Source organism: Ambystoma mexicanum, chromosome 9, assembly GCF_040938575.1.
Source record: "Ambystoma mexicanum isolate Mex_15411 chromosome 9, UKY_AmexF1_1, whole genome shotgun sequence".
In the NCBI taxonomy this organism is placed as follows: Eukaryota; Metazoa; Chordata; class Amphibia; order Caudata; family Ambystomatidae; genus Ambystoma; species Ambystoma mexicanum.
This window is the reverse complement of record NC_090931.1, coordinates 192,710,163-192,735,745: the sequence shown is the minus strand read 5'-3', so window position 1 is coordinate 192,735,745 and position 25,583 is coordinate 192,710,163. Positions and strand designations below refer to the sequence as shown.

The following is a 25,583-nucleotide window of genomic DNA, read 5'->3' as shown; positions in this document are numbered from 1 at the left end:
TCTTTTCTACTGCTGTTGCGAAATAGCGACTCTATCCCGCACTCTCACCCTGCCTCTGCCCACAAGTGGAGGCCTTGCTTGAGTAGTGGGGACTTGTTCTGCATCGCTTCATTCACCTTCCTGAACTGCCTGAGACCCTTGAAGCGACCCTACTTTATCCATTGGCACCAGCGCGTGCAGGTTCTTTTGAGCATAAGGCTCCTCTCTTCGTAGGGCTCGGACTTCCTCCTAGTTAGGTGTATTTCTGATGTCGATCTGGGTCTAATGATTACTTGCACTGCCTGTTTTTCTCCCCATCTAGGTGGTCTACATATTACGTGCTCATAACTCCTTAGACCCCTCGGTCTTGTATATATATTGTATTGATTGTGATGTGTTGGTTTACTTTAGTATTATTGTGATTCTTTGCTATGGTCGATGTTACAAAGGCCTTGTAATAAATGTGTCTATATTTTTAATATAACACCTGTCTGGAGTAATTTGTAAGTGCCCTTGCTTTGTGTGCTCATTGAGGTCCTTCCGTCACCCTCACCCCTCTTGAGACTTAGTCTTGACCGCCACCATCGCTACCCTGATTGGTCTGGCTTGTCCAGAGGTTGCCCTGTTCCAAGAAACTAGGCTGGCCTTCTGAACCTCTGCCCCTCCAGGTCAGGGTTCAGAAATCCATCTTAACAAATTGGTGTACAGCGGTGGGATAGGACTGAAGGTATCCAGTGTTGCACACGAGCAAAGGCATTTCAAGTGATTCCTACCAGGACACATAGTGAATTATCGTAGTCTAACTTTTTAAAGGCCATAGTCCTATCTAACAGTATGGAAACAACTACTTTGTTAACTTTAAATGCTTCTAAATCTGAAACATTGAAAAAGATATGTGCTGAGAGAGGTGTCTCCTCTCAAGGCACCAAAATGGAAATGATCCAAAGAATCATGGCGTGGCAAGAAGCTCAGCTTAGCGCTATAGCTTCAGAGGACAGTGCAGAAGGAGGTGGGGCTGCTCTCACTGGTAGAACTGCCAGTTCTGCTGCTGCACTGGTCCACAGCGACCATGAGGACAGGGAGGATGAAATGTCCAATGTTTCCTCTGCCATTGCTGATGGGGAGGCCATACTTGAATTCAAGAAGCAGGAACTGCTGTTTAGGCAGAAGGAGCTTGATTTCAATATGGCCAAACTAAAAATTGAACAGGCAGAAAAACAGAAAGACAGGGATCACCAGTTGGAACTGGCCAAGCTTCAAGTTGCCAATGGATCCAAGGGTCCTGGACATGGGTCTGGGGCCTCATCTTATCCAAGGTTTCCAAAAGATCTGCTCAGTGTGTTTGAGGAAAAGAATGACATTATGGACTGGCTGAATACATTTGAGTATGCATGTGAAGTTCAACAAGTTGACAATGCTGATAAAATTGCCTGGTTACTTAGCAGACTGCTCCATTCTGGCTGCAGTGCCATTATGGAAATGTTGAAAGCTGAGAGAGCAGATTTTGCAATGTTGAAGCATAATCTCATTTTAAAGTTTGGAAAGACTCCTGCCCAATACTTTAAAAGATTCAGAGAGTATAAGAAAAAAGAAGGTGGTACTTGGGTATCTTTTGTAACTGAATTCTTAAAAAACTTGACTGGTTGGGTTGAAGGTTATTAGGTTTCTACCTTTGAAGGTATGATAAGCCTTGTCGTGCTGGAACATATTTTTGCATCTTCTTCCCCTGAGCTTAAGCAGCATTTGGCAGATTCAAATGAGATAGATCCTAAGAAGCTTGCCATTGCAGCAGATTTATGGGTGTCACATTGAGTGTCCCATAAGGACAAGACTCATCCTGGTAAGCAGGAGGAAGGGAAAAAGTCCAAAGATAAGGAGGGTGGGGAAACTGATAAATCTTCTTTCCAAAAGGGCCACAAAAAGAAAAATAAGGGTAAGACACAAGAGAACTCACAGGGTAGCGGAGGTCAGCCTTCAAAACAGAACTCTGGTTATAATAAGCCTCCCTATGTAAACAGACCCAATGGATCTTGTTTTGCTTGTGGAGCAACTGACCACGTGAAGGGGATCCCAGATGTAAGGTCAAAACCTTAGGGGTCCACTCTGCTAATCTGGCCTTCTCCTCCTACGAGGAAGAAGAGATTACCGGAGCATCCTTCTCCTCAGACTCCTTCCCCAGTGGGATAGAAGCTGAGGTAGTTTAAGTTTCCCTGGGTTCCTGGGAGCCTAAAGTCGCAGAAGCTTATGCTAGGATTCCAGATAACACCAAGCACTACTTTAAAGACAATGTGCTGATCAACGGAGTAGATACTCCAGCTCTTAGGGATAGTGGGTGCAGTCGAACTGTAGTGGATTCTACCTTGGTAGACTCAGAGGAAGTTGCCAGAGCTACTCTGATGCCCACTAAGTTGGCTGACGGCCCACCTCTCATGTTCCCAGTAATACCTGTAAATCTTACTATCAATGGTACAGCAGTCAGGATTCCAGTGAGCATTCAAAGGAGTGCCCCAGGAAAGGTCTTGTTGGGCAATGATCTCAGAGCTTTAGGGCTTGTGGGAGATACTGCTGACAGACCCTGCACAAGGTCTCAAATGAGGGCAGCACTGGCCAAGACCAATGCTCTGCCCCAGCCAAAGGGGAAACCCAAGGCTAAAGGAGTCAAGAAACCAAGAAGAGGGAAAGAGAATATTCCCCCTAACTCACCTACCACTGCGGTGGAGGTAGTTGGTCAATCACCCGGACCTGACGAGGAGGTGGTGATGTCTGAAGTATTTGACCCCAATGACCATCCTGAACTAAACGATTTGTTAGTAGAAGGTGGTCCTGACAGGGAAGAATTCAGTAAAGGCCAACGTGAGTGCCCATCTCTGGAAGGCCTAGGGAGACAGGCCTGCTCCCAACTTGAGGGTGAACCTCCTGGGAAGCATCGGATTTATTGGGAAAGTGGACTCCTATATAGTGAGCCCACAGAGTCTACAGAAGGAGACCATAGGAGGTTGGTGGTTCCCCTTGCTGTAAGGCCCTTCCTCCTGCAGCTGGCACATGAAATGCCCCTTGCTGCTCACCTTGGTATTAAGAGGACCAAGCAAAGGTTATCCATGCACTTCTACTGGCCCAAGATGGGGGTGCAAGTAGAAAGTCACTGCAGGAGTTGTGCCTCCTGCCAGTTATCTGGTAAGAGTGGTTCAACAATCCAAGCTCCATTGCTACCACTCACAGTTGTGGGAGTACCATTCAAGAGGGTAGGGATCGACATAGTTGGTCCCCTTGACCCCCAAACATCCTCAGGCAATGGGTTTATCCTGGTATTGGTTTACCATGCCACCAGATATCCTGAGGCTATCCCATTGAAAACTGTGACTGCCAAGTCAGTCGCAAAAGATTTACTCAGCATCTTTACTAGGGTTGGCTTCCCTAAAGAAGTTGTGTCTGACAGAGGCAGCAACTTTATGTCGAAGTATATGCAGGCTATGTGGAAAGAATGTGGGGTCACCTACAAGTTTTCTTCCGCATACCACCCCCAGACCAATGGTCTGGTGGAACAGTTTAACAGGACCTTAAAAGTATGATTGGGGCTCTGGAAGAACCTCAGAGAAGAAAATGGGATCTTCTTTTACCATGCTTACTGTTTGCCTACAGAGAGGTACCACAAGAGGGTGTTGGCTTCAGCCCCTTCGAACTTCTGTTTGGTCACCCTGTGCGGGGACCCTTAGCCATAGTCAAGGAGGGATGGGAGATGCCCCTTCCCCCTATTACTACCAACGTAGTAGACTATGTGTTAGGGCTCAGAAAAAGGATGGTACTCTTGATGGGTCTGGCTAGTGATAAGTTGAAGGCAGGACAAGCCCTGGTGAAACATTGGTATGACCAGAAAGCTTCCCTCATCAACTTCACACCTGGTCAGCAAGTCCTGATCATGAATCCCATAAGGCCTAGAGCAGGGGTCCCCAACCTGTAGCTCACGAGCAACATGTTGCTCGCAGCCCCCATTCATGTTGCTCGCCAGCTCTTCAATAAGGGCCTGTATTGCGCATGTGTCTGAAAGATATACTGCGCAGGCGTGAACCACGGGTCAAACGTGCTGCCCCATTTCAAGTTTCACCGCCATTTTCACTTGAAAGGACAGTGGAGCTGCTCGTAAATTAACGTGCAGCTGTCATTCCTGTGCGCGGCAGTAACCGGCCCCATCTCTCAGCATATTGTCTGCATTGGGACTGCTGTCAGTGTTGGCCTCCGAAGCTGAAATTCACATTTATCTTGCTAAGTGACTTCTATACAGCAAGGTCAGGTAGGTCGAGTGTTTAATGATTACATTTTTTTTTAACATGTGTTTGTTTATTCAGAGTGAAAGGGTGTGCGAGCAAGTGACTGCCAGTGTCCATGTTTACAACATTATGTGAGTGATCAGATGTGATTGAACAAGTGTTCGAGTGCTAGTTGAAAGTGTGACAAGTGTGTGCTCAAGTTTCAAGAGAAGGCACAGTTGTGTACGTACATGCAGGCAAGAGAAATAAACAGTGTGAAAAAAAAGTGCAAACATTTCACGGCTGCCTTTATAAATCCCAGTGTTCCCCCTTCAGTTTTCATTGCTAACACAAATTGATCGTACAAGCCTTTCCCCAGACATAACAGTCAGGAAATTTGACAAACCAATGTTACCACAGGTGAAAAGTATAATAAAAGGAAATAGCAAACATTGTAAGGCTACATGTACATCTGTACATGACACTTCAATTTGCATGATACAGCCGACAGGTTTCCTTTCTTTTGTTGTTCTCTTGCCACTAAAGATCTTTTTTAGCAGCTCATACAAACAGAATATTTTCAGCATTGGTTAATTATTCAGCACTTCATGGCATAATGTGCATAGCCTGGTGTCCAAAATGTATAAGGGCAAATAATGATGCACAAACTGCCCCGAGGCAATTAATCTCATGATCATCATGCAGTGGGTACAAATATTATAATAATAATAATTTAGCATTACATAGCGCTACTAACCCTCGGGTATCTGAGCGCTGCTTATTATTACCCACGGTGTGTGGTGCTCATTTATTGACCTTGGAAGGATGAAAGGCTGAGTTTGGCCCTGCTGGGATTCGAACCTGTGTCAGCAGGCTCTGCACAGATGTCAAAGCGAGCCGCTCTACTCGCTGTGCTAACGGACCGGCTGCACTAATACATTATGCACTAATACAGATGCAGGCATCCAGTGACAGAAGCTGTAGTGTGCTAGGATGTTACCTCTCATACCACTATTGTCTTATCCTCTTTCATGGGATGAATGTTTAAAATATCAGCTTGTGTTGCTTTGCAGAGAGGGCAGAGGGTTGTGTGAGGGGATTGGGATAGAAATGGATATATGGATCTAAACAGAATGGACACTGACAGATTTTTACCATGTTGCTTGGGATTGAGATATAAGTTGCAGGCAGCATCAGGGATTCTGCTATGCAGTAGGCATGCTGGGTGTAGAAGAGAGGGATGCAAGAGGACATGGGGGAGAGAAGGATTCAGTAAAGAGTATACAATGGAGAAGAAAGGGGTGCAACAGACACACAAGGAGTATGCATAAGAAAAGGCTGCAGAGGAGAGCACTGGAACACAGGTGAGGGGTAGGACATGATGCAGAAGAGAGGGTTACAGAAGGGAAGAATGTTTATAATGAAGAGAGGGATAATGCAAAGAGACAGTATTGTGCAGAGAAGAGTGGTGCAGGAGAGAAGGCACAAGAATACTGTCCGAGGGGTGTAGTAGGGGTAGCAGGAGTGCACAAAAGGACAGCTAGGTGCACAGGCAGATTGGTGGAGGGAGCAAAGGGAGACGTGAAACAATGGTGAATGATGGAAACTACACAAGAGTGTGGAAGGCAAGCATACTGCTAAACAGAGACTGTTCTAGGGTTTACAAGGCCTTGTGAGGCAAAATATGTGCAGGCCCCTTAATTTGTGTAACTATTGACATCACAGAAATTGACTTCAGAGAGAGTGACATGAGTGATACTTGGAATGGTCAGGGGAAGTTACTTTATAAGAAATTGCTCTGAGTAAGCCAAAAACCAAATACAATGATGTGCAATGTATGAATGGCCACTATTATTATTATTACTAATAATAAAAATAATGGAGCAATATCATGACTGATGCTTCCTTTGAGTAGCAGACAGTTTGAATTTAGTCACTTCTAGTGACTTCTACTGTTGGCAGCTAATGCACAGAGATAAAAAGATTTGTGCAGGATTACACATTTTAGTTAAGTGGTGAAGCTGGGATTTAAAAGTTCCTTTTTTCATTTTCAGCATAAAGATAACCTAGAGATCAAAAAACCAAAAGAAATCAGTGTGTGGTAATTGTAGTAAAGTATCACACATTTTTAGAGTCAGTTATATTTTGCCAGCAATATAATAAAACAGTTTGCCGAACTTTCACTACACAAGGCATATTTATTTATCGTCAGATCAAGATACTAAGCTGGTCTGAGATTTATACTTGTTTCACAGAATTATTATTGTTGCTATGTCTGATTCAGGTATTGAGGCAGCAGTGTTAAGGTGTCTTTTGAGGTTGATCCTTATGTACTTCGGGTGACAAGTGTCTTGATATTAGTGCCATTTTTACGCCATACATTGCGTGATGGAGTGCATTCTTTTTTTTTTAAATATGTTTATTTATAGCAAGGCAGTACAGGTTACATACAGTATCGGATGGCAGTATAATATAGCAAAGAAAAGATTTTGGCTTTGTGTCCCTTTCCCCCCATCATTCCGGTTTTCCCGGGCCAGAGATTCAGTCTATCACCCCCGCCTGGTGTGTACTCTCCTGGTCCCTCAGGGCCCAACGGGCGTTGATTGGCTTGAACGTCATTGCGGGAAATCGCTGATCATAGTCCAGCACTGGGGCCCATACATTCTGGAAGCGGTGCAGAGTCCCTGCTCTCGCTGCGGTGACCTTTTCCGCTATTAAGATGTCCCACAATTTTCCCCACCAGTGGGCTAGGCAGGGGCCATCTTGTGACTTCCAGAAACGGGCCAGAACTGTCTTGCCCGCCAAGAGGCATTGTGTGAGGAGCTTAGCCCTATTGCCGAAGCGGGGGTAGATTCCGGGGATCGGGATCCCCAGTAGAATTGTCTCAGGGTCCAGTGGGAGGGCGGAGCCGGTGATTTGTTCAATGGTTGAGAGACACCTGGTCCAGAATTGCTGGATCTTGGGGCACGTCCACCACATGTGAAAGTAAGAGCCTGGTTGACTGCAGCCTCTCCAGCAGGCGGGGTCCACTTGTGGATTCATGTGGTGGAGTCTGAGAGGGGGGTAATACCAGCGCAGGGTGAGTTTATATGCACATTCTTTGTTGGTGACGCAGGTGGAGGAGGAGTGGGTGCGGGACCATATGTCTACCCAGGTTTGGTCATCAATCGGATGGCCTAGGTCCGCCTCCCACTGAGCCATGGATCGAGTTTTTGCCGCCAGAAAATCCCTCGAGAAGCGTCTATATATGGCTGAAGTTCTTCCTCTGGCCGGCAGATCCGCGAGAGTTAGCTCCAGTGGAGGCGGGGGGCGAGTTGCCGCCTGGAGGGTCTGGGGGTGTGAACACCAGTGGCGGAGCTGGCAGTATGTGAATCTGTCCCTCTCTTGAAGCCGAAAAGTCTCCTTGCACTGTTCGAAGGTCCGGGGTCTGTTTTCGGAGTACATCTGCCCCAGGGTTTCAAGGCCCCCGTCTATCCAATTCTGGAAGTTGCGAGGGAGAGATCCCGGGGAGAAGTCGGGGTTGTGAAAGATCGGCGAAAGGGGGCCCCGGCCCCTCGGGATTCCCTTCTGCTTTAGAGCCCAGTCCCAGGAGCTCAGGGTCTGCTTCGTTGTCAGTAGGATGTCCTTCCAGCGCGCCCTGAGAGAAGGTTGGATGTGAGGGAGGAACCGGAGGGGGAGCGGAAGCTGGGCTTGCTCCAGTTCCACCCATCTGGGGCGGGCCGTGTTCGACTGCCAGGCGTGTAGGTGTGACAGTTGCGCCGCTGTCCTATAGGCCTGCAGGTCCGGGACCCCTAGGCCTCCTAGCCTGGCGTTACCAATCAGGGTCTTGTGGGGGATCCTGGCCTTTTTGCCTTTCCATATGAATTTCGATATCTTCCTCTGTAAGTCGTGGAGGGTCTGGGCCGGGAAGGGCACCGATAGGGATGAGCAGGCATAGAGGAACCTAGGGAGCAGGTTCATTTTGACGGCTGTGATCCGGCCCATTAGTGAGATCTCTTGCGTGGTCCAGCGCTTCAGGTCCCCCTCCAGCTCCTTGATCAGTTTGGGAAAGTTCGCCTGATAGGTCTCCTTCGGGTTCGCTGGGATGAGAACTCCCAGGTAGGGGATCGAGTGGTCCCTCCACTCGATCGGGCACAGATCCGTTAACGCCTCTTTTTCTTCTGGGCGGAGGCCGATTCCTAGGGCCACTGATTTGGCGAAGTTGATAGTAAAGCCGGTGACCTCCCCCAATTCCTTTATTTCGGCCAGGGCGTGCTTCGCTGAGGTACTGGCTTCCGTAAGTGTCAATAGTACATCGTCCGCGTAGAGAGCGATTTTGTGGTGGGACGGGCCCACCTGAAGTCCCTTAATGGATTCATTCCGCCTGATCTTCTGGGCGAAGGGCTCCATTGTGAGGGCGAAGAGTAGGGGTGACAGCGGGCAGCCCTGCCTTGTCCCACAAGACAGAGGTATCGGGGCTGAGTGGGCGCCATTGATCCTGAGGATGGTTTTGGGCTGCTTGTAGTTCACCAGGATCATGGCTTGGGCTGTGGGGCCGAACCCAAATGCTTCCAGGGTGCATTCCAGATAGGACCAATCGACTCTGTCAAAGGCTTTGGTTGCGTCCAGGGCCATTAAGGCGAGGCCTTGGGAGTTGCGGTGGGCGATGTTCACTAGGTTCAGAGTCCGCCGGATGTTGTCCCCTGCTGCTCGGTGAAGAATGAAGCCTGTTTGGTCGGGGTGGATTATTTCCGGGAGGATAAGTGCCAGGCGGTTAGCCAAAATCTTCGAGTACAGGTTGGCGTCGATATTCAGTAAGGCGATGGGTCTGTATGACGCCGGATCTCTCGGGTCTTTCCCCGGCTTAGGAAGGAGGACCGTCACCGACTCTTGCATCGTGGGGGTCACAGATCCCGAGACCTGGAAAGAGTTGAAAAGGGCCACCATATGGGGGATAAGTTGGAGCTTAAATATCTTATAGAACCTCGGGGAGAATCCGTCTGGGCCCGGGGCCCGCGATTTGAGGGCCTTGATGGCTTCGTCAACTTCTTCATCTGTTATCGGGGCTTCCAACTGCTCTCGTGTGGAATCTGAGAGACGTGTCAAGGCTGCGTTCCGCAGGTATGCCTCCTGCCTGGACCGATCTCGGGGGGGTGCTGTCATGACCTGGGTTAAGTGGTCCGAAGCTAGTTGTAGTTTCGTCTGTTCGGAGTGGTGTATCACCCCCTGTGGGTCTCGGAGCCCTATAATTGTGTTGGTCCGTCTCGTTTTAGCTAGCTTGGCCACCAGTAACTTGTTGGCCTTGTTGCTTTTGGCATAGTAAAATTGTTTGGTCTTCGCCAAGAGTTGCGCAGTGTGTTCTGCATAGTGGGCCTCCAATTTCTTCCTGGCCGAGCGGAGCGCTCTCTGTGTTCTGGGAGACCAGCCACTCTTTTTCTGGGCTTCCTCAGCTGCTCGCAAGTCCTCCTCCAGGGATAGGCGGATCTGTTTCCGGTTTCGATGGTATGCTACGCCTTGGGCTATCAAGGATCCCCTAACTACAGCTTTCATTGCATCCCAGTTATTGGCTAGGGAGGTGTCCGCGGCTGGGTTCTCCTCAAAGAAGTTCTTGATGGTGGTGGCTATATTGTCTCTGATTGACATATCATTGAGGATTGGGTCATAGAGCGCCCATCTGCGTGTCGCCTTAGCGTGGGTGTTCTGAATGCTTAGTTCCATTATTATCGGAGCATGGTCTGATAGAATTCGCTGGCCTATAGACACTTCATTAGCGAGGGCGAGAGTTTGGGGGGAAGATAGAATGAGGTCAATTCTGGAGTGAGTTCGGTGAACGCCCGAGAAGAAAGAGTAGTCTTTCTCGGTGGGGTGAAGCACCCGCCATGTATCCACCACCTCCAGGGTCCTGAAGAGCCGCAGCAGACTGAGGGCCTGACCGAACTCGCCAAGAGCAGGGGGGTTGGATTTGTCTTTAGTGGGGTCTGGAACCCCGTTGAAGTCCCCTCCGATTATTGTCTGGCCTTCCGCAAAGCTTGAGAGGGAGGAGCCCAGGGAATCATAGAAAGTTGCCTGTCCCGAGTTGGGTGCATATGCCGATATCAAGGTGTAGAGATCCCCCAGCAGGAGGCACTTGATGGCCACGAAGCGGCCCTCCGGGCACATCATGGAGTCCAAGATCTGGGGGCGCAGGTCTTTCCGAAATATAATTGCTGTGCCCCCCTTTTTAGAGTTCCCCGAGGCGAAGAACTGGCGTGGATACATGCTAGATCGGAGCCGGCCAAAGTCTGCCGGGAGGAGATGAGTCTCTTGAAGGAACACCACACCGGCCTCCTCATCTTGTAGCTTCTGGAGAATCGATTTGCGCTTGGGGGGAGAGTTGAGTCCGTTAACATTCCAGGAAAGGCATCTCAGCGTCTGGTGTTCCGGGATCGGGGAGCCATAGGTTCCTTGCTTGGGGGACGGAGGGGGGACTCCAGGTTGTCCATTAGCTGCCATCGTGTAGAGGGTGTAGAGGTGATCTGTACCGCACTTGCAGTTTTAACAGAGGCCCCCAACGGGAGGCCAACTTTTTAACTAGCGGGGTGGGAAACATTGTGGGTGTAACCCCACCCCAGGCCAACAGGGCCAATCGTATCTGGCAAAGTAACGTTTGCATCCAAGGACTCTAAGATGGAGCGGACCTTGGAGGGGGGGCATAGGCCGTGAAGGAAGCCCGCCGCGCTGGGCGAACGTAGGACTGTGTTGGGCCGGAGTTACTGTTTCTGAATTTAGCTGAAAGGGCGTTGGGCGTCCGGGACGCCGGGGGAGCGGAGGACACCCAGGGCCGCTCGGACTCGGGCTATCTTCTCCTGCTTCGGGAGGCCTTGGACCATGGAGGAGGCCTGGGTTGGGAAGGGAGGGCTGACGTAGGGCTCCCCGAGGCTTCCAAGTCCGGGGAGGTAGTTCCTTCAGGGGAGGAGGACGTCTGCATGATTTTAGCGGCATCTTCTAAGTGGGATATTCTCCGGAGGGAGCCATTATACGAGAATTGCAATGCTGTGGGGAAGAGCCATCTGTATTTGACTTTACGCTCCTGAAGGAAGAGGGTTAAAGGTCGGAGAGCCCTTCTTTTCTGAAGGGTTGAGAGGGAGAGATCCTGATAAATTTGAAGAGGGTGACCTTGAAAGGAGAGTTCATCTCCGGACCGGCTGATAGCGGAGATAGCTTCTTTTGTGGAGAAATAGTGAACTCTCGTAATGACATCCGGGGACTGGTCGGAGTCTACTCCCCGACGCGGACGCAGTCTGTGAGTCCGGTCCAGCAGCAGTTGGGATTTATCTAGTTGTGGGAGGAGGGTTTGGAAGAGGTCTCCTATGTAGCCTGCAAGATCTTGGTCGGGGACTGAGGACGGAACTCCCCGGATTCGGAGGTTATTCCGACGAGCTCTGTTTTCCAGGTCCTCTTGTTTGTATTCGAGGATTTCGCACCTGTCTTGGAGGGCTCTTACTGTCTGCTGAATATCTCCCATGGCAGCTGTTTGGTCTTGGGAGCGATCCTCGATCTCACTCAGTCTCTGCTCCACTTCGGTCACCCTGTGGTCCGTTTGTTCCAATTTGGAGGTGAGTTCCGACATGCAGGACCGAAACTCGGCTTTGATGTCTGCCATAAACGCCAGTAGATCACCTCTGGTAGCTGGGGTGTCACCCACCTCCTGGGAGATCATTGGGGTGGGGGTAACTCAGTCCGGTTTCTTTCCCTTGTCAGGAGCGGTGAGCATGGTAGCAATGTCCACGTTTTTAATAACTTTCGACTGTCTCGACATGTTGGCGAATCGTGGGTGGGGAGATGGTTTGGAAGGCCCACCCTGTGGATGAGTGTCAAGGCTCTTGATTGCGGAGAGGGAATGCTGGTTCCAAGCTTGGCCGGTGCACAGTGGCTTCGGACAAGGGGGTGAGCTCTCCAAGTCTTGGTGGTAGGCAAATGAGTGGGGCGAAGGATCCGGTAGGCAGATAGATTGATGTGCGCCTACTTGGGACTGGGCCAGAGAGAACAGAGCGGGTAATGCAGTGGGCCGGGGCGCCCCAGGAAATACGCCGTCGGGTCGCTTCCGAGGCTGAAGGGGGCTACCCCTCCGGAGTCAGGGATAGCCCGGGCTGGAAGTGTGGCCAGGCCCGGGGGTTAGCCTAGGCGCTTCGGGGGGCGTCAGAGAGAGCCCCGGGCCAGGGCTCCAGGTGGGCGGCGTTGGTCAGGCCCTCCTCGGGGCTTGCAGCTGTGAGTGGGGATGGTAGTGGGAGGGGACCTCCAGGTCCCGGGCCTGAGCGGAGGCCCCAGATGATGGTATGGGCCGGGGCGCCCCAGGAGTGCGGCGTATGGGGTCTGGATCTCTAGGTCTTTGGCAGAGAGGAGTGGAGGCAGGAGCCCGCCGGAGGGCGGAGGGGGGGAGGGTGGTGATGGCGCGGCCCCCACCTCAGGCGCTGTGGCAGATCCGGAGGGCTTCACCCGTGTGGCCTCAGAGGGGTCCTCACCCCCAGCAACCCCTACCTGATGGGCACCGTCCGTGCCGTTCTTCGTCAGGCAGTCGTGTGCAGGCCTGGAGCGGTAGTGCGGGAAGCGGGGGCCCCCCGCGGGCGGCGCAGCTGTGCAGGGGTCGCTTCGGGGAGACCACCGGAGGAGAAGTCCGGGGGGGCTGATGTCGCTCCGCCGCGCCCCGGGCGCTCGAGGAGCTAAGCCGCGTCCGGAAGCGGCTTCAGGAGGCTCTCCCCGCCCTCCTGGGTCGAGAGACGAGCCCGGCCGCCATCTTAGGGAGTCGTTGCTGAGGACGGCTCGGGGAACCGGGGCGGATAACTTCGTCCCCGTCGGGCGTCATGGTCTCCGCTTCGGCCTACATGGGCCCCAGGTCCTCCGACGTCCTTGGGATCAGCTGGGCTCCGGTATCGAGGCGCGGAGCCGCATTAGGGGCCCAGAAACGGCGGGCTTCGCACGGCGGGCCTCAGGGGAGCAGCCACATCGTTGGCGCTCCAAGCCACGCCCCCGATGGAGTGCATTCTTATGCCATGTTTTAGCATTTCTACAATTAGCTACAGCAGAGCTGGCACTTGAGAATCTGCGCATTTAATGCTCTGTGATTTCCCTGGAGGCAAAAGCCAATTTGTATATTGCAGTGAGAACTGTGTGCCAGGAGTAGCCCTTTGTCCCCTGGCACTAAAACCTGCCTCTGCTACTGGTGATTGTTCTCACTGTGAGCACAAGGGAAAATGCATGTGTCTAATCTGACCTGACAGCCCCACGCCAGTGGACCAAGGCCTGGTCATGCAACCCAAAGTGGGGCACTGCAAATTCTCTCTGTCTCACTAAAACTTACTGGAAACACTATAACTGAAAAAAGAAATGAACCCAAGTTCCAGGGATGTGGCATCCTTTTAGCTGGGATCCGCTGCAACATTTGCCACTTTTCAATCTTTCCCAGAAACCCCAAACCCATACTGCCCCTTCTGCCTAGTGCACTCTGCAGCCCCAGGACCACTCTGATTTTACTCCGTCTGCTGTCTCTGCACCTCTGTGTACAGAGCTCTCCTGCCCCTCCATTCCAATGGAAGTACAGCTGACACTCTCTTAAAGAAAGGTATTGTGTACCCAGCATAGGCCGACTATGTCCACAGGCTGTCTAGTCACAGGGGGTTCATGGCAGAAAGCACAGTCCCTGATTCAGAATAGGTCTCCATGGTGCCTGGCACCACTCTTATTACTCACCTGTTCTCCCAGATTACTTGCCTGTAGTAAGTCAGGCATACAAGTCACCCTGGTCCTTCACACACATGGTGCTCAATGTTCCTGACAAACATGGCATCATAGGAGCTATTTAATACTGTGACACCCAATTACCAAATCACCAGGCACCCTGCTCATCACCCCACAAGCATGGACAGCTGGGACCATAATGACACATTGCATAAGACAACACTTTTCATGTGAACACAAAAAGATATCACTGGCAGAGAACTTAACCACCTCTCTTACAATTCTATTAAACAAAAAGGCTCTCACATTAGCAGATCCATTTCCCCTTCTCCGGCTCTCTCCATCTCTTTATCTCTCTATCTATGTATCTCTCTCTCTCCTTTCACACACACACACAAACACACTACCTATTTAGTCCTGCTTTGTTCACCACACTCTGGGAATTGTATCCTACAAGTACCAGAATACAAAGAAAAACAAGACTGGGTGGATTACACCCTGTTCACATAAGACAAGTTTAGGACTGTGTCCAGGACTGAAAAAGTATTCATATCACAGGCCAACATTCCACATACCACATTCTGACACAACCCCACAGATCACACACAACCTCTTAGTACACACACACACACACACAATCCCCCTCACCACACCCCCCCAGGACGTGACCTTGCAACTCAAACACAATATTGTACTGGACACCGACTATGGAGGGTTTCTGAAGAAAAGCATGGATGTCTGACCCAACATTTTGATAACATGATAAAATTAGGTTAATTTGTAACCTAGGATCTCCACAGCCCATGACTAACCTATTGCAGTCCTCAGAAATCCTGGAGTGTCCTAGGGCACCTAAGCGTTCACCTAAGGATGGCAGAGGCAGCGCATGTGACATAGGACAGTCAAGGTTGGCACGTACCACCTTGGGCTGAGCTATTTACAACTCCCAACAGTTGTCAAGTGGGGTAATGAGCACCCAAGGAGACCTAGGGAACCCATGGGTGTCACAAGCTCCCCGTGTGTGCTCAACAGCTTTCACCTGTATACCAGGGCAACAATAAGTGTTGATTGCCACCCAAACTCTCTGAAAGATAAAAGAATCAAACAACTATTTCATTGTTATTATTTTTTTTATTTGTATGTGCTCCTTTAGTCGCTCAGGAACCATGCTGAAATATAACACTACTCTGTAGTGTAGAATAATACCTAAGTGGTCTTGTCCAGCGCTTGTCTGCCACTATTGGGAGCCTCGATGCACTTCATATGTCAGCACTGCTGAGAAGAAGGGAATGCACAAGAGTCAATCAGTAGGAAAACATCAGTGTTGCGATAGGACAGTGAGGGTGATGAATGTGATAGGTGGGCCGGTAGTAGTAACTAACAAGGCAAAATGTTTCATAAAAGATAGAGCTACATAAATAAACAAGAGGGGCCTTAATACATTGGGGGGGGGGTGGTGGTGTGCAAAGAATGTAGTCGGTAACAATCAGTCTTTTTTTCTTTTTCCAGTTAGTTACACAGCTGAGGTGACTCAGAACTTCAACTTGTACTCTTGTCAGGTGTAGACTGGTGAAACAAAATGGCTTCTACCTCTACCTCCCCACCACTGATGAAATCAAGAACATATTCATATACTTTCAGGGATGAATGGGAAGAACAATATTTCTTCACAAGTTTCAAAGGGAAAGCTATATGTTTAATTTGTCAAGCAAGTGTTTCAGTTGGGAAGAAATGCAATTTGGAAAGGCATTTTAACACAGTTCATAAGTCATATGACATAGACTACCCAACCAACAGTAATCTTAGGCGAGCACGAGTTAAAGAGCTTAAAACTGCATTGAGCGCTCAGCAATCAATTTTTAAGAAAACAGTTTCTCATTCAAAAGCAGCAACTGTGGCATCATTGAAAGTGGCCCATATTCTTGCAAAAAAGAAGAAACCATTTGAAGATGGTGAAATAGTAAAAGAAGCTATGCTTGCAACTGCTGATTCACTGTTCCAGGACTTTAAAAATTACTCTCAAATAATAGCTGCCATTAAAGATGTCCAGCTCTCAGGAAACACAGTGGTTCGTAGAATTGAGGTAATGTCAGAAGATGTTGACCTTCAGCTTAGGAGTGATTTAGAAAAGTGTGATTTTATGAGTTTGCAGTTTGATGAATCAACTGATATAGAAGATACTGCACAGCTATCTATTTTTATTAGAATGGTGTTTGAAGATAGCAGTGTGAAAGAAGACATATTAGCAGTTCTTGTGGCAGTTACAACAGATGGTGCACTAGCCATGGTAGGGCGGAATATTGGTTTTGTTGCTCTTTGCAGAAGAGATCCAGACTTTCCAGAATTCAGAAGTTATCACTGCATTATTCACCAACAGTCACTGTGTTCCAAGGTACTCAATTATCAGCATGTCATGACTGTCATTTTAAAAATTGTCAATTCTATACGTGCAAGGTCATTGCAAAACCGACTTTTCAAATCACTTCTAGATGAAATGGATGCTCAATATGGTTTTCTACTCTTCCATACAGAGGTACGATGGCTTAGCAGGGGTAAAGTACTGCCAAGATTTCTGGATCTCCTACCTGAAATTATTGTGTTTTTAGAAGGAAGAGGGGACCAAGTTGAGCAACTCAGTAACCCTAAATGGTTATCTGAATTGGCTTTTCTTAATGATTTGACATCTAAACTGAATGCTCTCAACCTTGAACTCCAAGGGCAAGATAAAACAATAACAGAACTTATTGGGTCAGTTAATGCATTTAAAGTCAAACTGAATTTATGGATGACTCAAATGGAAAAGGGTATCTTGACTCACTTTCCCAGTCTGGAAAAGTTAGTAAGGGAAAGTGCTGTTTATGAAAAAGATATGTATGCTGAACATCTCGACCTGATCAGAAAAGACTTTGAGAAACGTTTTTCTGATTTCCTGATCATTGAACCTGTGGCTACTTTTATAACCAACCCATTCATGGAAACTGATGTCACTGACACTGCATCTCAAATTGCAAATGCATTCAGATTAAGCATCCCAGACCTTGAAATGGAAATTATTACTCTGCAAGCAGACTTGCATCTGAAAGCAAGATCATCACACACCGAAATTTGGGCCATGGTTCAAAAGTCCAAATACCCACTTCTGAAGCAATCCTCTCAGTGTTTGCTTGCTTGTTTCGGGTCAACTTACTTATGTGAGTCTGGATTTTCTACAATGAAGATTTTGAAATCAAAATACCGATCTCGGTTGACCAACACACATCTAAATGACTGCATGAAACTTGCAGTAACCCATTACACCGCCAACTTTGACAAACTGGCCGAAAATATGCAGTGTCAAGTTTCACACTAAACTACATTGGTGTTAAAATTGCTCTAACAACTTACATTCAAATGCACTCAGATTATTATAACTTGACCTGGATGATGTTTTTACTTTACACATGGCAAGATATTCAATCATTAGAAAATGTTTGCGAAGTGACTTAATATTCAAACTGAATGCTCTAAAATTGCTAATGCATTCAAATTACACTTTCATTTAAGGATATCTGAAAAGGCATTTAAAATCTCTTTCCAGACTTGAGAAAGTTAGCAACTGTAAATATAGGTATTATGCCACAGATCTGGACACTTGCATCAAAGACTTTGAAAGAGATTTTTCCATTTTGTACCTTTGAACGAGTAGCTACTTTCACATCCATCAGTTACTGATGTTTTTGTCATGATCTCTGCTTCCAAAAGATCAGAACTTGCCCGACTCCCTTGGAAGCAGACCCATAACCCCGGTTCCGAGTGCCAGCCAGTCCCAATTGGGACCTTTTGGACCCTGTCCTGGCGCCAGTGGCACCAGGCTCATAAAGATGCCCAGTCCCAGCGCTGGAAGCGCCGGGCTCATAATGCTTGGGTGGACTTACCTGCAGCAGACCATGCTGCTTACTTACCTGCCAGTTGAACCCCTGATCCTCTTCTGTTTGGGACTACTTTTCCTGTTGGGTGGGGCAGGAGCCACTCCCTAGGTTCAGAACACTGGAACTCTTCTGGAAAGCAGGAACTCTTTTCTTACCTAGGTGTGGCTGTGGAAGGAGACACCTAAGCACTACAGGAGGCTATTTAAACCACACCCGATGGATGAATCTTGCTTTGCGTTATTCTGCATTCTCTGCAGCAGAACGCTCATCGTGTCTTCTGCTTTTGATCCTGGGCCTAAGGGAACAAAGGCTTACCATCCTGGAATCCAGTCTTCAGCAGCACCTGTAAAGACAAAGAAAGAACAGGTTAGCACTACGGTCTTCAGTGGCAGCGCATCTCTTACCTGGTCCATCGGCTGTCACCAACGCCTCGCGCTGCATTCCGGCATCTGAAAGACAAAGGCTTACCTACTCTTCGCATGCTCCGGAGGTCTTCGCACTGCATTCCGGCATCTGAAAGACAAAAGCTTACCAGCTCTTCGCACGCTCCGGAGGCCTTCGGCGCTGCATCCCGCATCTGAAAGACAAAAGAAGGTGCGTTTAAAGACATTGGGCAACTTTATTACTCACGTGCCATTACTCCTTCCCACGCCGAATCCTGTGGGTATTCCAGCACCCTTCAGCTTCTCTAAAGCTCCGAACTTGTACCTGCAAGATAAAAGGGACAGTTAGTGTGCATCGTGAAGCAGGCTACAAGCGCTTACTTACGTGCTTCCAGGCGCTTCTATTCCTCACGCGGGTTCGATCCTCAACTCTCATCAGCCCGCCATCCGCCATCGCCGGAACCCTGCAAAACAAGAGATATCATTACAAAAGACTTTTAAGACATTTGAAGTGCCCAGAACTTACCGTTCGTGCAGTTAACGACGGACAGCAGTCCTCTGAGGTCAAGAGGCCTGCACCCTTATCCAGTGAAGAAACTGGTTACGGCACCCTGCCCCGAGGCAGATGGAGAGCTCAGCGTTCACTTACCTAAGGTGAGGGTGTTAACCTTTGGGGTTCTACAGGAGAAGAGAAAGGGAAGAGGGGAGAGGCACCCAATAACCCCAGTTCATTAATCCCATATTTTCTATCTGCAGACATCTTACTCTTCGAGTCAGACATACAGTGCACAGAGGTCCAGCCCAAAGAGCCAACCGTGTGTTACACATCACCTTTGAAGATACGGCATTCACCCAGTCAGGACCGGCGCCTCTGCGGGAATCAGGTGAGCGTTACAGTTTTCTTCGAAATTGCAAATGCATTGTTGTTAAACATAGCTGAAATAGGAACCATCACTCCATGAGGTAACATGTTCTGTATTGCATGAACAATCTGAAATCAATGTATGGATCCTGGTTGGGGAATATCAATCTCAATAACTCATGTCTAGAGGCTCTCTTATGTTATTTTAAAAGACATTTGAAAGTTAAACTTAATCTGATTAAAGAGTTATGCATTTACTCTTTATGAATGTCAATGTCCATGACCAATGCTCACCCACCCTTACAGAAGTTGGCCCAGTTTACTGTCCTTCTGTGCATAGATATGCTCCTTCTGTTACATTTCAAAATAAATCCTTGGGAGGTTAACTCTCAACTCTCCCTCGCCCTACAAAGAGGTATTTAAATCCTACAACGTTTTGGCTAAGTTTACTGTTATCATGAGCATCAAAGTATTAAATTGGTTCAACAATTTTCAAAAAAATCCTTGGGTAAGAAACATCAAGCCCACCGGTTAAGAGACATTTGACTCCTACAAAGTGTTGACTAACGTTACTGTTATTGTGTGTGTTAACCTGCTCCATTGATAAACATTAAGCACATTTTAGTGTGAACAATTAAAACCCTTGCAAAGAGGTATGTAAATCATACTCATTTTTTACCATTTTTTTTTCCTTTTGTGCAGGGGTTTTCATTCATAAGTGGCAACAGGTTGCTGACTTGCTAAGCATTATGGATGAGCCAGAAGCAAGCTTAGCTAAAACATGATCCCTCCCTCAGAGGGAGAGCTCCTGGATTGAATTCCATGTCACTAAACTACAGTATCCCAGCACACCTGCTCTATGAGTCATGGAAGGCCAGGATCATTTTGTTTCCGCCGCTGTTAGGAAAGATTTCATAATTGTAGGTAATTTTCCTTCCATGTGGCAACCCCTAAACTTTTTGCTGTTGTTTTTCACCTTGTCCTTGACTTTGCCAGAGAAGTGCAGCCTTCTGCCGCACTCCTCTGGGCTTTCGCTCCTTTCTTACGGGGAAACTGACATGCCCTTAAGACAGTCAGTACCGGGGAACGCTGTTTCCCATAGTTTCTTTTATCATGTTGCAGTTTTCGTGCAACATGGCACAAGAGGGCACTGTAAGCTAAGTTACAGCTCTCTTGGGTCTCTAGTCTTCTACAGGCCCTAGATACTCGTTTAGGATTGTATCTGATCGGTGCAAGTGATTCAGGGACGGGAATGGTGGCAGCGATCGTTTTCTTGTGTTTTGAGCTCCTTTTGGCGTTCTAAGCGCGTTTTCCGCGCTTAACCCAAAATGGTGGCCTGGCTCCCAAAATGGCCAGACCACGAGGCACCTTTGTCCTGTCCGCTGACCGTCTTGCTCCCTTCACCTTCCCCAGGTCGAGCCGACCCGGGGCCTTCCTTATTTGGGCATGTACTTTCCCGCGAAACACGGATGCTTTCGCGGGCTTCTACATGTCTTGTGTGTGCCACCAGGATGTGGGCTGGGATGTCTGGTCCCAATACACATCCTGGGTGCCAGAGAGTCTAGGGTGGTGTGAATGCCTGGGACCACCGTGGTCCGTGATTGGTCCACGAATGGTGTGAGTGTTGATGAGCGGATCTCCCATTGGGTCCCCTCCGTTTTGGCGCGAAGGGAACCGTGGATAAGAGGGGGCTGGAAACACCACTACCATGTCGATCTCCTGAGTTCTCACGAACGAAGGAATACAGGAGCCAAGTATCCTGCAAACAAGAGGCTGGACCGAGGAATCGCTGGTGACCCACTGAAGGACTTCTCCTCTGCACTGCTGTCGCCTTGTGAAACCCTTTTCCCCTTTGATCGAACCAGAAGGCCTGTACTGGTGCTTCGTCCCTTGGAATAGCGGGAACAGCTATTCTCGGCATCTTCATCATCTCCTGTCAGTAAGCCTTCGGAAGCGTCTCTGGGCCATCCAGCTGACTGACCAGCTTACACGGGAGTCTTGCTCTGTAACCGCCGCCAGGTTGTGTAGTATTTCGAGTCCTGGTCACTCTCACACGCTTCGTACACTTGGCGTTCCCAAGTCGGAAGTGAGTAGTGTACATTTGGCTCAAATACACACGGCCGCTCCGTTGCCCTGCTGTGGTAACGAACTGTGCGGGTTTCTTCGATTGGGACGTCTTTTTACTCAACACGACGACGAGGCATTCCCTGCTCTTCTGAACCTGCCAGCTGATGAAACGGACGCGGAGAAGCCTGGGTCTGCTTGCATCGGGGACCAGTGAGTAGCATAGCTAGGATCTGGTCGCCCTCCTGCAGGAGCCCATTGCTTTTCCCCGCTGTGTAAAACAGCACCCTTGTCCGTACTCGCGCTCTGCTTCTGCCCACTGTGGAGGCTGCGCTTGAGTCGCGGAACTTGTTCTTCTTCTTTTGTGCACTAAACTGAACTGCCTGATTTCCCTCGAAGAGCTTCTCCTTTTGCCCGTTGGCACCAGCATGTGCAGGTACTTTTGAGCACAAGGCTCCACTCTTCGCAGGGCTCGGACTTCCATCTAGTTAGGTGCCTCTGAAGGCGAACTGGGTCTAAGCATTATTTCGCACTGCCTGTCTTCCTTCCCTTTTAGGTGGACTACCCATTTCGTGCATCTAACGCTTGAGACTCGTATTTGTATATATATTGTATTGGTATGGTATGTGTTGGTTTACTATCGTTATATTGTGATTTTCTCGCTACGGTCATTGTTTTAAAGGCCTTGAAATAAATGTGTATATATTTTTAATATAACAACTGTTTGGAGTAGTTTGTAAGTGATCTTGTTTTGTGTGCTCATTGCGGGCTTTCAGTCACCCTCACCTCTCTTGAGACCTAGTCTTGACCGCCGCGATCGCTACCTTGATTGGTCTGGCTCGTCCAGAGGTTACCCTGTTCCAAGTAATTAGGTTGGCCTTCTGAACTTCTGCGCCACCAGGACAGAGTTCAGAAATCCGTCTTAACAAATTGGTGTACAGCGGTGGGATACGACTGAAGGTATCCAGTGTTGCGCACGAACTAAGGCATTTCAGGTTATTCCAACCAGGACACGTAGTGAATTGTTGTAGTATAACTTTAAAAAGGCCATAGTCCTATCTAACAGTATGGAAACAAATACCTTGTTAACTTTAAATGCTTCCAAATCAGAAACACTGAAAAAGATGTGTGCGGAGAGAGGTGTTTCCTCTCAAGGCACGAAATTGGAAATGATCCAAAGAATCGTGGCGTGGCAAGAAGTGCAGCTTGACGCTATAACTTCTGAGGACAGTGCGGAAGGTGGTGGGGCTGCTCTCACTGGTAGAACCGACGGTTCTGCCGCTGCACTGATCCATCGCGACCACGAGGACAGGGAGGACGAGATGTCTCATGTTTCCTCTGCCAGTGCTGATGGGGAGGCTATGCTTGAATTCAAGAAGCAAGAGCTGCGGTTTAGGCAGCAGGAGCTTGAATTCAGCATAGCCAAACTAAAAATCGAACAGGCAGAAAAACAAAAAGACAGGGATCACCAGTTGGAACTGGCCAAGCTTCAGTTTGCAAATGGGTCCAAGGGTCCTGGACATGGGTCTGGGGCTTCCTCTCATCCACGGTTTCCGAAAGATCTGCTCAGTGTGTATGAAGAAAGGAATGACATTATGGACTGGCTGAATGCGTTTGAGTATGCATGCGAAGTTCAACAAGTTGACAATGCTGATAAGATTGCCTGGTTACTCAGCAGACTGCCCCATTCTGGCTGTAGTGCCATTATGGAAATGTCGAAGGCTGAGCGAGCTGATTTCGCAATGTTAAAGCAAACTCTCATTTTAAAGTTTGGGAAGACTCCGGCCCAATATTTGAAACGTTTCAGAGAGTATAAAAAAAAGGAAGGTGGTACTTGGGTATCTTATGTCACTGAATCCTTGAAAAACTTAACTGGCTGGGTCGAAGGTTATAAGGTTTCTACCTTCGAAGGCATGATAAATCTTGTCATGCTGGAACACATTTTTGAATCTTCTTCCCCGGAGCTTAAGCAGCATTTGGCCGATTCGAAGGAGATAGATCCTAAGAAGCTGGCCGTTGCAGCAGACTTATGGGTGTCACATCGAGTGTCCCATAAGGACAAAACTCATTCTGGTAAGCAGGAGGAAGGGAAAAAGTCCAAAGATATGGAGGGTGGAGAATCTGATAAATCTTCTTCTCATAAGGGCCACACAAAGAAAAATAAGGGTAAGACACAAGAGAACTCGCAGGGTAGTGGAGGTCCGCCTCCGAAACAGAACTTTGGTTACAATAAGCCTCCCTATGTAAACAGACCCAATGGATCTTGTTTTGCTTGTGGAGCAACTGACCACGTGAAGGGGGATCCCCGGTGTAAGGTTAGACCTTTGGGGGTCCACTCCGCTAATCTGGCCTTCTCCTCCTACGAGGAAGAAGAGATTACAGGAGCATCCTTCTCCTCAGACTCATTTCCCAGCGGGATAGAGGCTGAGGTAGTTTTAGTTTCTCTGGGTTCCTGGGAGCCTAAAGTCGCAGAGGCTTATGCTAGGATTCCGGATAATACCAAGCACTACTTTAAAGACAGTGTGCTGATCAATGGAGTAGATACTCCAGCTCTTAGGGATAGTGGGTGCAGTCGCACTGTAGTGGATTCTACCTTGGTAGACTCAGAGGAAGTTGCCAGAGCTACTCTGATGCCCACTAAGTTGGCTGACGGCCCACTCCGTATGTTCCCAATAATACCTGTAAATCTTACTTTAAATGGTACAGCAGTCAGGATTCCAGTGAGCATTCAGAGAAACGGCCCAGGAAAGGTCTTGTTAGGTAATGATCTCAGAGCTTTAGGGCTCGTAAGAGACACTGCCGAAAGACCCTACACACGGTCTCAAGCACGGGCAGCATGGCCAAGACCAATACGCCGCCCCAGCCGAAGGGGAAACCCAAGGCGAAAGGAGTCGACAAGTCAAGACGAGGGAAAGAGAATATTCCCCCGAGCTCGCCTACCACTGCGGTGGAGGAAGTTGGTCAATCGCCCGGGCCTGACGAGGAGGTGGCGATGCCTGAAGTCTTTGACCCCAACGATCATCCTGAACTAAAAGACTTGTTAGTTGAGGGAGGTCCTGATAGGGACGAATTCAGTAAAGGCCGACGTGAGTGCCCATCTCTGGAAGGCCTAAGGAGACAGGCCTGCTCCCAGCTTGAGGGTGAACCTCCTGGGACGCATAGGATTTATTGGGAAGGTGGACTCCTGTATAGTGAGCCCACATAGTCTACAGAAGGAGACCATAGGAGGTTGGTGGTTCCCCTTGCTGTTAGGCCCTTCCTCCTGCAGTTGGCGCATGAAGTTCCCCTTGCTGGTCACCTTGGTATGAAGAGGACCAAGCAAAGGTTATCCATGCACTTCTACTGGCCCAAGATGGGGGTGCAAGTAGAAAGTCACTGCAGGAGTTGTGCCTCCTGCCAGTTGTCTGGTAAGGTTGGCGCGACAATCCAAGCTCCGTTGGTACCGCTCCCAGTTGTGGGGGTACCATTTGAAAGGGTAGGGATCGACATCGTTGGTCCCCTTGACCCGCAAACATCCTCGGGCCATAGGTTTATCCTGGTGCTGGTCGACCATGCAACCAGGTATCCTGAGGCCATCCCATTGAAAACTGTAACTGCCAAGTCAGTTGCAAAAGCTTTACTCGGCATATTTACTAGGGTTGGCTTCCCTAAAGAAGTTGTGTCGGATCATGGCAGCAACTTTATGTCGAAGTATATGCAGGCTATGTGGAAAGAATGTGGGGTCACCTACAAGTTCTCTTCTGCATACCACCCCCAGACCAATGGTCTGGGGGGACGTTTTAACAGGACGTTAAAGAGCGTGATTGGGGCTCTGGAGGAGCCTCAGAGAAGAAAATGGGATCTTCTTGTTTCATGCTTACTGTTTGCCTACCGAGAGGTACCACAGGAGGGTGTTGGCTTCAGCCCCTTCGAACTTCTGTTCGGTCATCCCGTACGGGGACCCTTAGCCATTGTCAAGGAGGGATGGGAGATGCCCACTCCCCCTGTTACTACCAACGTAGTTGATTATGTGCTAGGGCTCAGAAAACGGATGGTACTTCTAATGGGCTTGGCTAGTGATAAATTGAAGGCAGGGCAAGCGCTGGTGAAACATTGGTACGACCAGAAAGCTTCCCTCATCAACTTTACACTTGGTCAGCAAGTCCTGATCATGAATCCCATAAGGCCTCGAGCTTTACAGGACAAATGGTCAGGCCCTTACCCAGTGGTGGAGCCCCTGGGTGAGGTTAACTATTCAGTGGACCTTGGAAGGCCTGGACAGGCTCCCAAAGTGTTTCACGTGAATAGGCTGAAGGCTTTCGTCCCAAGCGTCGAAATCGCAGCACTGCTACTGGCTTCAGACGTTGAGGAAGAGGAGTCTGAACCTCTCCCGACCTGTTCCAAAGCAGTCCTTCAGATAGCTCTTTTGAGGGTGTCCGAGTGGCCCCTCACCAAAATGGACAAGGCTCAG

The 25,583-nt window shown here is 48.8% G+C and overlaps 1 protein-coding gene across 1 annotated transcript in view; it reads left to right on the top strand.

The window, feature by feature from the left end:
• The window catches only part of LOC138487292 (general transcription factor II-I repeat domain-containing protein 2B-like), a 48,021-nt gene extending 30,756 nt beyond the window's left edge, over nt 1-17,265 (top strand). Inside the window, exons 2-3 of the mRNA XM_069613904.1 lie at nt 4,323-4,375; nt 15,558-17,265. Coding sequence (XP_069470005.1) covers nt 4,323-4,375; nt 15,558-17,265 — 1,761 coding nt within the window. The remainder of the gene's footprint in view (nt 1-4,322; nt 4,376-15,557) is intronic.
• The last annotated feature ends 8,318 nt before the right edge of the window (nt 17,266-25,583 follow it).